The following is a 12830-nucleotide window of genomic DNA, read 5'->3' on the forward strand; positions in this document are numbered from 1 at the left end:
TTGTTACACCAGCAAAAAAACTTCTAATATCCATAGAAAACAGTTTACTTTCACTACTGCTACTCAGATGTGTGTGGTATTGGACTTTAAGGCTGAGTTCCTTTTCATATAGAAATCAATGTGTCTAATTTACTTGCAGGCCCTGAGAAAAGCACTTGCCTCTCACTGAACCTATAGATGGGTGGCATATTCCCTCTTGACGCAACCATTCCTTCTAGTCTAGTCCCCTGCCTCCTCATGTGCCCTTATTCTGGGCCTTTCTCAAGTTACTTTCTTCTCGCTGGCCAGTACATCAGGTTGGTGATACTTGGGACGCACCACCCCACCCCGCCCCCCGGCGTTATACAGGCTTTGGACCGTAGAGGGCGAGCGCAGCTAAGGAGTTCGCTTCTATAGGGTAGAAACGGGGCGGAGCCTCGGGGGCGGGGCGGCGTAGCGCGCAGGCGCCAGGCCAGGCTACTTCGCGCCCGGGGACGGATGAAGACAGTCTTGGTCCTGTTGCGGCTAGTGTAGCAGCGCTTTCGACCCCTCTTCCCACTTGCCTCAGTTCCCCTTCCCCGGGCCCTTGGGGCTTTTCATCTCAGTCCCTGCAGCTCGTTGTGTCCGCGTACTCTCTGCCTCCAGGATGCCGGTGACGGAGAAAGACCTGGCGGAGGACGCGCCGTGGAAGAAGATTCAGCAGAACACGTTCACGCGCTGGTGCAACGAGCACCTCAAGTGTGTGAATAAACGCATCGGGAACCTGCAGACCGACCTGAGCGACGGACTACGGCTCATCGCGCTGCTCGAGGTGCTCAGCCAGAAGCGCATGCACCACAAGTACCATCAGCGGCCCACCTTCCGACAGATGAAGCTGGAGAATGTGTCTGTGGCTTTGGAGTTCCTAGACCACGAAAGCATTAAGCTCGTGTCCATTGGTGAGTGTTGTGGCCAGGCCCTAAGTTTACAGTAATCGGGGTATCCGGCAGTGCGACCCACTGCGCATCGCTTCCCGGGTGTGAGGAAGGGGGAGATGGTCCTGGGATGAGGACCCAGGAATCTAGGCCTTTTCCGCGGTGCCATCTGTGGGCTGGGACCTGGCGTGATTGCTCGACCCAGTGCTCCTGGCCGTGCCGCTGCAGTGTTGGGGTGTGTTAAGCACTAAGACCTTCCAGTCACACCTGGAGATTTGATTTGCGGGAACTCCTGGGATTGCTGGGGAAATCGTCTGCTGACCCTAATGACAAAGCCGTGGACCAAATCCCTACTTTACGCTCGCCAGGTGCGCCCATAGCTGAGTGACCCGCCCGGGCTGAAAGGGCGTTGGCTTCGAGTCTGGGCGTGGAGACCGCTCTCTTGCTTGGGATCTCTCCACCTAGGTGGAGACGAGGACCTGAGACCCTCCCCTCCCTTTCTTAGACCGGAATGGGTGTGGGCTCTGTGGTTGGAAGGGGCGGCACAGGGGAAATGTCCTAGCTCTGGCTCAGCGCTGGCGGGTTCCTTCAGGTTGAGATAATTTAGTGGTTGATAATAATTAATGTGTGTCCAAGAGGGCTTGACTGGCGCTGGCTCTGTGGCCCTCTAAGTTATCTCAATATCTCAATACTTAACGTCCGCTGGGCTGAGATGTTCTTAGGCCCATTTTACAGAAGAGGGGACGTTTAGCGGGCTAATTGACTTGCCCAGGGCCACCTCAAATGTGGTCCAACTGAGAAGTAAAGCAGTGCCCCACCCCCTTTTCCTGCGTCTTCGAACTCCCTCTCAGTTCGACTCTTGCTTCTTTCCTCCCGTCTTGGGTGAGAGAATTAAGGCCTGGAGTACTTTAGGCTTTTAAAGGGAAAGCAGGGCTCTTGAGAATGTGTTTTGTGACGGACAAGGGAGATGTGTATGTGCCCGGGCTCACTTGTTTGCCCCCGTAGGCATTCGGATGTGCACATATAGCATATATTTTTATGAAAGTTTTTTTTTTTCCGTACACAGTGGGTGTGCAGAGCATTATGTAGAGGATGTGTGCACTTCGTGAAAGGGATTACTTAGCGCTGGGGTTTCTTCCTGAGGAAGCAAGGCCATTCTAGTGACTCCAGTGACTACGAAAAGGAAGGTGGGTGTGGCTTCTGGGACTTTCTCTAGTGGAAAGGGGTTCCCTCTGGACTGAACCTCCTCCTGGCCTCGCCCTGGACTTTCCCCACACCTATGCTGGCAGGTAGATGAGCTTGCTACTTCCTGGGTCCAGGCTGCTAGCTACCTGCCTGCCTCCCAGCAAGCTCTCTCCCTCCCAGGGGTAGCTTCTCCTTGGAGGGAGCTGCCAGGGGTGCATGACATGGGGGGGGGGGGGCAATCTCTTGTATTGAGGAGGAAGGACCTCAGAATTCTACAGGGACTCTCCTGTCCTATGAAGAACGATTTTCCAGGCCTGCCTGGCTGAGCTGGACTTGCCTTCATCCATTGTTTGTTTTAAATGCTATATGTATTTCATTAACTCAACAAAGAAAATTAAATTAAACCAGGAGTTAAACATGACAGAATTGCTTTTTTTTAAAGAAAAAGAAAGAAAGAAAGAAAGAAACCACAGCCAAAGAAAGAAAGAAAGAAAAGAAAGAAAGAAAGAAAGAAAGAAACCACAGCCCCAGAAAATCAAGGACTAATTTACTAGCTGTTTACTCGTGGGCTGCTGCTTCCAGCCATGCTCCTCCAATTTTGTGGGTCTCATTCTGGCCTCGATTGGTGGTCCCTCACAGTTTTCTAATTGGTCCTCATGGTTTCCACTCCACCCTGCTGAAGCCTGAGCCCCCCATTGCCTAACATCTCACAGTTATCTTCCATTCAGCTGCTAGGAAAGGGTCTGTTCCCCATGGCCAGCTTGTTTCAGTAGCCCTTCACAAGTTGTCCTGTTTGATTTGTCCCTTTAAAATACTTCTTGGATCATATTCCCCAGAGTAGTATTCCTGGGTTAGAGGGTGTGACCACATACAACTCCTCCCTAGCTTTCCTAGTTGCTTTCCAGAAAGATCTCTTAGCAAACAGGTTTTCCAGCCTCTGGAGACCTTTCTATCTTGCCAGGGGCCCAGACTGCTGCAGGAGGAAATGGAGCCTGGCCCTAGGGATAGATGTCATAGGTAATGACCGGCCCAAAAAATGTCACCTGGCTTGGGCTTTGGTTCACTTGTGTTGTCTTGTGATTGCCGTGGCACTTTTTATTAGGGCCACTCACTGTATGTCCTGTTGACTATTCCCATTGAATAGCCAGGATAATCAATTGATAGCAATTAATGTCCTCCTGATAATGATCTTCTCTAACAGTCCCCTAGAGGGTCAGGCAAGGATTGGGTTCTGTTCTAGACTGCCACATGTTACTTAGAAAGCGGTTGCTGTTGTTAATGTTATTGTTGTTAGTATTAGCGTTCCTACTTAAAAAGACAGGAAACGGAAGTGAACCAATTTCTGGAGGCGACGGGGCTAGGAAGCACACTGAGCCCAGAGTGCATGCTTGCCAAGCTATTGAATTTGAACTTCGACTGGATTTCTTTCTAGTGTCAGAGAGGCAATACAGCCTCCCTTCCCCTTCCCTGCATAAAAGGGTTGATTTAGCTTACACTTTGCAGTTCCAGGGTGTTGAAGCTGGATATTCACAGTCTGAACCTTAGCCTCAGATGCTGTAGGTAGGGATCATGGGGGTCTTTGATGAGAGGTAAGATTAATCCTCTGGGCTGTGATGACGTCTCCTGGAATTAAATGTTGTAACTGTCAGGAGGCGTTTTGTCTTGCAGTTGGTTGACTGTTGAGGAATAGTTGCCGTCTCCATTGGTGGCATTTTATTGAGCATTCTTGTTCTCTGGGGGCTCATGTTTTAATCCACAACCGGGGAAGATTATTGGATGAATTCAAAGCATTGCTGTACACCTTGGCTAATGCCCAACAGTTTACATTGTGAGAACCTTTAGAATCATGTCCGAAAGCCCGGCCGTGAGACATGAGATGGTCAGTAGCTGCCAGAGGCCAGTGACATATCTGCCAATAACTTCTGAAAGACAGCCATGGCTATTTGTTTGCTCACATTTGTGGTTTATCAGAAGTTGGTCCCACCCTAGGCACTATCCCAACATTGAAAGTTTTGTTTAATTTCTTATGTCTTGAGCAGTTCGCAGAGAGGCTTAGCATCCCTAGTTATAGGTTTTTTTTTGTCAGGAGTTGGCAGTATTATTTACTTGTTTTCTCCACAAATCTTTCTGACTTTTGGGCAGCCCAGCTTACTTTGGAAAGAAAAGAAGTCTCCATGTCCAAGAATGACAATTGAGGCTGCTGGAAATTTGGGTAACATATTATGGTTTGGTCCTCTAGAAGAGGATTCTTTTCTTCCCCGTTTACAAGATGCAGCTGACGCTGGTGCTTGCTTAGCTTTACCTGCACAGGGTCAACCTAGGCACTGTTAGTGTGATTTCCTAAGACTTTGGGTCCCTGATGGGTCACCATGCCACTAGGAATCTCCTTCCTTTTGTCTCCCCATCACTAATCTGATGTACAGTTCCCATTTGTGATTCCTTATGAACTAGCAAGCAAAAGCCACTGTGTCTTTTTAGACCATGCAATCTAAGAGCCACAGAGAGTACTTACGTAGCAAAGTCTCAGTTTGTTAGAATTGACAAATTCAGGGCCATTTGCAGCAAGACAGAAGCACCTTACTGTGAGGTATATTAAGGGCAAGGGGGACAGTCAATTCTCTCTTGCCACAAAGTAACTATTAAAAATTTTCTACACCTCTGTTGTCTAATTGCTGAAATAGAAATAATAAATAACACCTTAAAAGGTTGTTTACAAGGATAATTTTACATATCTTTTGCTTGCAATAAAAGTTAATATTTCTAAAAGTGACTGAAACAGGGACTGGAGAGTGTTGGCTTAGTAGCTAAGAACACTTACTGTTCTTGCAGAGGATCTGAGTTCAATTCTCAGCACCCACATGAGGTCTCACAACTCTGTAAATCTAGTTCCGGGGAATATTCTGCCTTCTTCTGAACTCCATAGGCACTAGGCACACACACATGTATGCAGGCAAAGCACTCATACAATCAAAAAAAAAAAAAAAAAAACCACTATTATTTTAAGTGGCTGGAATGGTTCAGGGTACATAGTAAGTGTTCTGTGAGTGTTTGTGAACTAGACAGGGTACTATGAGATTATCTCAAGTTGGGTTGGAAGGGTGTGCACACTGAGCTGAAGCTCCACACACCGCTTTGGGAGGCCCGTTCAGCTGGCTAATGTTGATCCTACTCGCTGAAATCGAGTGGGGAGCTGCTTAGAGGGTGTCTGCTCCTTGGAAGGGGTTGACCCTGCTGTGTTCTGGCTGCCCCCAGGACCCATTCACACCAGCTTTGTTTCTGAACTGGACAGGAGCTCCAGGCGCCTGTCATTCCAACCTCCCACCCCGTTCAGGAATCTCTGGGCCAAATCACTTCCAGATGGTGGCTGCTGGGCCTCTGCTAAGCTCTAGCAATGGTGGAGCCAGCGTGCCAGTGAGTGGCTGCCTTCCTTCTTGGAGGGTCTGTGGGAAGAAGGGCTTTCATATGGAGCCAAGTATGTCTTTAGGCACTCCCTGACCCACAGGTCCAGGTTCTGCCCTGTGAGCAGGCTTCACAAAGTGGGCTACTAACTGTGTTCAAAACCCAAGCTTTTAGACCATGGCAAGGGATTCTAGACATCTAACTTTCTGCATACATAGAATCAGCAGGTTCTAGGCCTGCTGATTAGGCATGGACCTCAAGAGCTAAGCTGCTTGGATTGTAATGCTCTCACTCTGCTCCATAACAGCTCTAGTGTGTTGCTTTAATTTTTCTAAGCTGTGGCTTTTCTTTCTTTCTTTCTTTCTTTCTTTCTTTCTTTCTTTCTTTCTTTCTTTCTTTCTTTCTTTCTTTCTTTCTTTCTTTCCTTCCTTCCTTCCTTCNTTCTTTCTTTCTTTCTTTCTTTCTTTCTTTCTTTCTTTCTTTCTTTCTTTCTTATATGTAAGTACACTGTAGCTTCAGACACTCCAGAAGAGGGAGTCAGATCTCGTTACAGATGGTTGTGAGCCACCATGTGGTTGCTGGGATTTGAACTCAGGACCTTCAGAAGAGCAGTCGGGTGCTCTTACCTGCTGAGCCATTTCAGCAGCCCCAGCCGTGGCTTTTCTATCTGCAAAATGAAGGAAAGTAATAAGCAGTCCCTATAGAACAGTGGCGGACAGTGAAAACCTGATTAGGCTGGATCTGGAGCTCAATTAGAAGAATTCTTGCCTAGGATGTGCAGAATCTAGAATTTGAACCCCAGAACTGAGTGAACCTGTCTTGATGGCTCACACCTGTAATTCCGGGACTTGGTAAGTAGAGGCAAGATGGTAAAAAATTTGAGGTCATCTTCAGTTACATGGCGTATCTGAAGTTACTCTGGGCTACATGAGACCCTGTCATTCACACACGCGCGCGCGTGCACACACACACACACACACACGCACACACATGCACACACATGCACACACACTGATGTTGATATGTTCATTATTAATATTTTTTGTTTGTTAAGAGTCTCATGTAGCCTAGGCTAGCCTTGGAATTGCTAATAATGTCACCTTTTCTTTCCAATTTGAAATCTGTACAGAGCCTTTTGTATGTTAGACAACCACTCTACTAACATGCTATATCCTTAGTGTCTTAGCCTTTCTATCTTACTTCATCTACCTCAATCCCTATTTTATGATTTTTATGTTTAACTTTACTCTTTTATTATTCTAAGAAGCTGGATCTGAATGGAATGAGCCATTTCAACCCATTCCTACTTTAATAATAATTACAGTTGCCATGCATGGTATTCTACTAGAAATCAGCTCTTATATTATTCATGTAACTAGTTACTGACTGGGTGTGCCAGTGAGCAGAGTAGACTCGGGTTCATCATATAATGAACAGTGGCAGTTCTTCAGAGGCCTTGAGGTGGAACCTTTGCTTTTCATGGGAAACTGAGTCCATGTCCTAGGGAGAGCATTTCCTGGGAAAGATGATAAGAAAACCAGGTGGTTCTCTGTAGGCTGTGGTGCCAAAATGGCAAGTGAGGGTGGGTACTGGAGGTAAAGAAGGGGGTGCTGGCTATTTTAGTTGTGTTGCTTGGTGTGACAGTTGGAACTGGGAAAACCCGAGCTCTGTATAAGACTCCACATCTTCAGTATGTTTTGTTAGATTGTTATTGAGACAACGGCTCAGGATGGCTTCGTCCTTCATATCACTTGAAATTGTAGGCACGCACCTATCGGTAGCCTTTGCCTAGGAACCTGCTAGCATTTGCCTTTAGTGCTTTTCTTTGATAAACGATAATTGTTCTATCACTTCTACAGACTGTTATAAAGTAATTGGATAAGACTTTTGCTTTGCCTGTATTCTAGTGGCAAAGGTCACCACAAAACCGTTGCTGCCACTCGTCCTCTTTCTGCCAGTCCCTATACTCTAGAATGCCCTTGACCAGATTCTTCTGTACTGTAAGCCAGAACATAGCTTGCTTGGTCCTTGACCCTGGTGAAGAAGCTGCACTGTACTCGCAGTGGCTGACCGCTTCTCCTCCCCCACCCCCAGAACCTGATTTTTCTGAGTAGTTCAGGTAGAGAACTTGGCAGGGACAGCAGTGTGGTTCTGTTTATTTGTCTGTTCTTGGAACTAGCTCTGCCTCCTTCCTGCCTTTGCTGTGCTCAATGTTGAGCTGTGCCCCCTTGGCCTCTCCTACAACACCAAGTGTTTTCATGCCTTCTGTGTCTACTAAGCGCTGGTCTGTGCAATTCCTATCTCTTCTAACCCTTATTGCAATCCCTCTAATGCTTTATTATTTTTGCGATAGGCTCTCACTTTACAGTGCAGACTGTTCTCAAACTTGTGGTCCTCCTGTTTCCACCTTCTGAGTATTGTATCTTTGCACTTTATGGATGAGAAAACTAAGGCTGAAATCAACCTCTCTGTATAAGTCAGGTGTGATACAGACTGTGCAATTTATGTCTGACCAGAAGCCACTTGTTCCCCAGCATAGCTATGAATGTGACCCAATGCAAAACTGTAAACTTACGTAAAACATTATGTATGAATTGTTTTCCTTTCTTCTTTTTATTGGGGCGGGGGCCGTAATTCAATTGTATGGTTTTGTCGTATGAACTTTGTGGATGACTTCTTCATCCTGTCGCAGGGTCAAGGTCAAGAGCTTAGCCTGATCTGTGAGCGTGAAGGACTTTCATGTCAGACTGTACACAGCCAGGTAAAATAGGTCTATTGTAGAAAGAGGTTATGGGAGAGACTTTCTCCTTGATTGGTTGCTGGTGGTGTTTGCTTTATTTCTTGTTTTGTTTTGCTTCGGCCTTTACTGGTTTGTGCTGGGTTAATGTAACACTAACATTTTCTGCTACAAGCTGACCTTGGTGACACAAGCAAGCTTCAGCTGCTCAGGAGGCTGAGTCAAGACATCACAGACTCGAGGCCAACTTGTACAGTTTAGTGGGGTCCTGTCTCAGCATGAAGTGGGAAAAAAGTGGGGTTGGTGGGGTGTGAACGAGGATAGCAATCAGTGCTAGAATGCTAGAATGCGTGAGACCTAGGTTCAATGCCTAGTTGGAGGTAGGGAGAGAAAGACGTTTCCTGACCCACCCTTGTGCCCATTTGCCTTGCCTGCCACCACACTGGGGAGCATTGATTGTGTGTGGAGGGAGCTTTCCACAGTGGCTTTAGATAGTTCTGTGAGTCCTTTGCCTTTGGTTCCCAGTGGGGGACAGCAAAAACTTGTTTGCTTTGAGGCAGCTGTTTGGAGCCTTGTGTTGTGAGGCCTAGAAGCCAGAGGGGAGGAAGGCGGCTTCCCAGGAATCCCTCATGGCTTCTGTCCTGCCATAAAGCAAGTGTGGACCGAGGTGGGGGATGTGTCCAGAGCTGGCTGTGTCAGCAGAGCATTGGTGGACATTGGCCCAGCTGTCCTGTGTTGGAAATGACCTCACCTACATCCCTTTCTTCTGCTACCTTTAAACATTAACCAGGGGAAGGTGTTTTCTGGGGAGCACAGTGTTCCTCTTGGCACAGGTCTGGCAGTGGTCTTTTACTTGTGTGGCTCTGGCCTATCTGGCCTGCCATTCTACCAAGTGGCTTTCTGTTCATTGTTCAGCTGGCCTCAGGCAGGCCACCAGCAGGAAGGAAACTGTGTGCTTGAAGCTCAGCTTGTGTTGCCCGTGGCCTTCTCCACCCCCAGAGAAGCTGGTCTGAAGGCCCATTCAGGGATCAGCCTTCTGAGTTAGTAGTTCAGGGCTGGCTTGCTGAAAGGTCTGGGTTTTTACACCGAACTCCTGTTCTCTGTCTCTGAAGGCCCTTTATGCTGGCATGAATTCCCTTTCTCATGGAGATTTGAAGCTCTTTTGACTAAATGGGCCGGTCACCTTACTGGGTATTTTCATAAGGATTTCGCCATGCCAGCCAACTTTTCTGGAATTTCCTCTCTGATAGAAAGGCAACCAATGAGGTTGGAATTATTTGGAACTCTGCTTGGAATGTTGGCGCCCTCACAGTATAGGGAAACGGGTGGGGATTTGTGGCAAGGAGTATGTAAATTTGCTGTGACACATAAATTGAGATTTTTTTTTAAGATGGAAGAAAAAAAAAATACCCACAAGCAGTTGGCTTTCCTTCCACAAAGAAGAAATGGTATTTGTTTCCACCTTGTGCTGAGTGTGACTGTGGGACAGTCAGGACCCCCCTTTCAAGTGGAGGTAGGAAAGGTTCTAAGTGACTAAAATCATGTTCCTCTCTGCCCTCTGCAAGCCATCCCCAACAGTTTGCTTTTTATCATGTTGGTACCACAGTTCTTATGTGAATCATTCCAAGTTCTTTGCATGTTCCTGGAGGGATTTAACAGATTCAAAGGAATGATTCAGCACCCCACAGTCTGTCAAGCATTCTTGGAGGATAAATGGAAGAGTTACTATTGGTAATAAGGTAGCTAGAAATGGGGATAGACTTTTTTTGAGACAGGGTATCCCAGGCTGGCCTTATACTTGGTGTGTAACTAAGGATGACCCTGAACTTCTGATGTACCAGCACACCTTGTTTTTACGCAGGCCTCTGTGACTTGGTAGTTCCCTGGCTTAGAAGGGAAAACTCCTTCAGAAAGAGGCAGAGCATAGTGGAAAGCTCAGGGGTGCTTCAGGTCACCTAGAAGCAGGACCCAGAAGTGTCAGGAATATAGAAGCTAGGTAGATCCTGGCTTAGAAGCATGTGTGGATGGCTGGTCATGGTCCTCATAGCAGCTGAAGGAGGGTAACTGGCACCTGGGGATGGAATGACTCTGGGACAGGGGGCTTGTTACTGGAAGGGCCTGGCATTCTACTTCCGGCAATGCCTCTCTTACTACAATCCTCTGTGTGCCCTCTTTATGTGTTTTCTCTGATATTCCAGGGTAGTTACTTCAGTGGATAGAGAACCCATTCCCTGTCCTTAGGTCCCATTTCCCTCTCTAACATCCGACTTGGTCTCTTCTGCTGTGGATTGTAATTGTTCCAGGGATATGTCTTACTTACCGCTGAACTTGGCACTTAAGAAATAACTTACTGAATAAATAAACAGTCTCTAGCACAATGGGTTGAGTAATAAGCCCAGTGTATTGATTTGCTTGCGATATGTTTGTTTGTTGTTTGTTTGTTTGTTTGTTTGTTTGTTGCATCTTGTTGCTAAAGCAGGAACATTTGTATAGTGGGTGACCTGTGGGTGTCCCAGCCAAACTCCCAACTTTTGGATCTGTGATGTTACACTTGATTCAGTCCTTCATACTCACCCTCTCAACACTGACAGTTGACAATCTCAAGTGAAGCTCAGACAATGAACTTAATAGTGAGCCACTGAGGATCAGATCCCAGTAGTCATTGTAACAGCGTCATGAGAAGTAGAGTGTGCATATTGAGTATCTGCAAAGAACCATTGCAACTCGGAGAGACAATTATGTTATAATGTCCTTACAGAGGTAAGGAAACTGAGGCACACCCAGCTGGCGTGTGTGTGTGTGTGTGTGTGTGTGTGTGTGTGTGTGTGTGTGGCTGGCTGTTATTTTTTTCTTATGTGTGTTGGTGTTTTGCCTGCATGTTTGTCTATGTGTAGACGTCAGATTGCCTGAAACTGGAGTTACAGACAGTTGTGAGCTGCCATGTGGGTGCTGGGAATTGAACCTGGGTTCTCTGGAAGAGCAGTCAGTGCTCTTAACCATTGACCCGTTTCTTCAGCCTCAAGCATGTTTTTAAATGAAAAGTCATTTTTGTAGGTTGGTGAGGTGGCTTAGGGGGTTAAAGTGCTTGGGGACCACATGTTGGAAGGATCGAGAACTCCTGCAAATTGTCCTGTCTTCTCCCACGTATGTATCCAATATGATGATGCATGGACATGTACACATGTGCACACACACTCACACAAATGGTTACATAAATATAATTTTTAAATTTATATTTGTAATTATTTATTTTGAAAAAAAAATCAAGTACAGAGAAAAGCATGGCTCTTACCTGTGAAGAACTTGGGTGAATTATTTTGTTTCCTTTCGGGGATTTTGGCGTACAGTCTCCTTTTGGTTGTAAGGGAGGAAAGAGATGCATTTTCTCAGGACTGAGACCGTGGACTGGAACTTTCTTGTGCAGTCATTGCTCACACTGGTGTTTGTAACCAGATTCCCCTTTGAGCTTTAACTGTGCTTGGACCAGCATTAACGTTGGAAGTCTTACTTGTCTCTCATTATGGTTTGGAAGTCCCTTGGTTCAGGAATATGTTTTGGTCAACCATGGAACAGGGATGTTCCAGCTACTTCCTGTGTCTTAAAAGCTTTTAGGACCAACTTTTATTGGGACTGCCAGGGTCTGTTAATAACAGTTATTATGTTTGGTAACTGTTGCAATTTTTGTCTCATGTTTAGCTGCCCAGTAGAGAGATTCAGTTTAGTTTTTAGTTGCTCAATGCTACACCCACAGTTTTTAAACTGTGTTTCAGAAGTCCCCTGGCAGGATGGAGTTGGACAACCTGGTTGGTTTCCCTTGCCCTCTTAGGGACTTGTAGAGATTGTCCCATACTGGCCGGAAGGCTTCATGCTCTTATGGAGGAACTTTTCCCAGTCGGACACCAGACCCACAGAATATCCCATTTCTATTTCCAGTGAGGCAAAGGAGATGGAATGATAGCTACTTCTGACACAGACACTTTCCAAGTGCTTAGGACTATAGGGTCAGAATGACCCTGCCACTTCCTTGGGAGTCTTGGGGCAGGGTTTCTGGAGTGTTCTGATTGGAAGTACATTGTTTGCCCTGTCACAGTACTGTGAAATAGCACTCTGGTCCTGGAGGACCATAAATGTCATACAAATCACACCTATCCCCCATCTTCTCGGACCCTTCCCTCATTGGCGAGGGTCACCTCAGGCTAGAGGAAGAAGTAATCTCATTATCAAGGAAGGGTTTACCCTGGCTAGGAATCGGTCAAATCTGAGAGACTGAGACTGTTATCAAGAGAAGAGGTCACCTGGGTTTTTGATTAACTGTTGGTTAGGTACCATTTGGCTTGGTGGCATTTTCTGGCCTTCTGGGCAGTCTTGCTTTAAAGATAGAAAGAATGATAACACTTTTACTTGTTGTTGTTGTTGTTGTTGTTGTTTTGTTCTTTGGGTTTTTGTTTGTTTGTTTGTTTTTGAGACATCTAACTATGTAGCTCTGGCTGTCCTGTAGACCACACTGCCCTCGAACTCAGAGATCTGCCTGCCTCTGCCTTCCAAGTTCTGAGATTAAAGGCTAATGCCTTTTTAAAAAAAGAAGAAGAAGAAGGAGAAGAAGGAGGAGGAGGAGG

The 12830-nt window shown here is 46.4% G+C and overlaps 1 protein-coding gene across 3 annotated transcripts in view; it reads left to right on the forward strand.

Moving 5' to 3' along the window:
* The first annotated feature begins 467 nt into the window (after positions 1 to 467).
* Flnb (filamin B) overlaps positions 468 to 12830 on the forward strand; it is a 134003-nt gene continuing 121640 nt past the window's right edge. For all 3 annotated transcript variants that reach the window (XM_021203093.2, XM_021203094.2, XM_021203095.2), the window contains exon 1: positions 468 to 917. In XM_021203093.2, coding sequence (XP_021058752.1) covers positions 626 to 917 — 292 coding nt within the window. In that variant the 5' untranslated portion in view covers positions 468 to 625. The remainder of the gene's footprint in view (positions 918 to 12830) is intronic.

Source organism: Mus pahari, chromosome 8, assembly GCF_900095145.1.
Source record: "Mus pahari chromosome 8, PAHARI_EIJ_v1.1, whole genome shotgun sequence".
Lineage (NCBI taxonomy): Eukaryota > Metazoa > Chordata > Mammalia > Rodentia > Muridae > Mus > Mus pahari.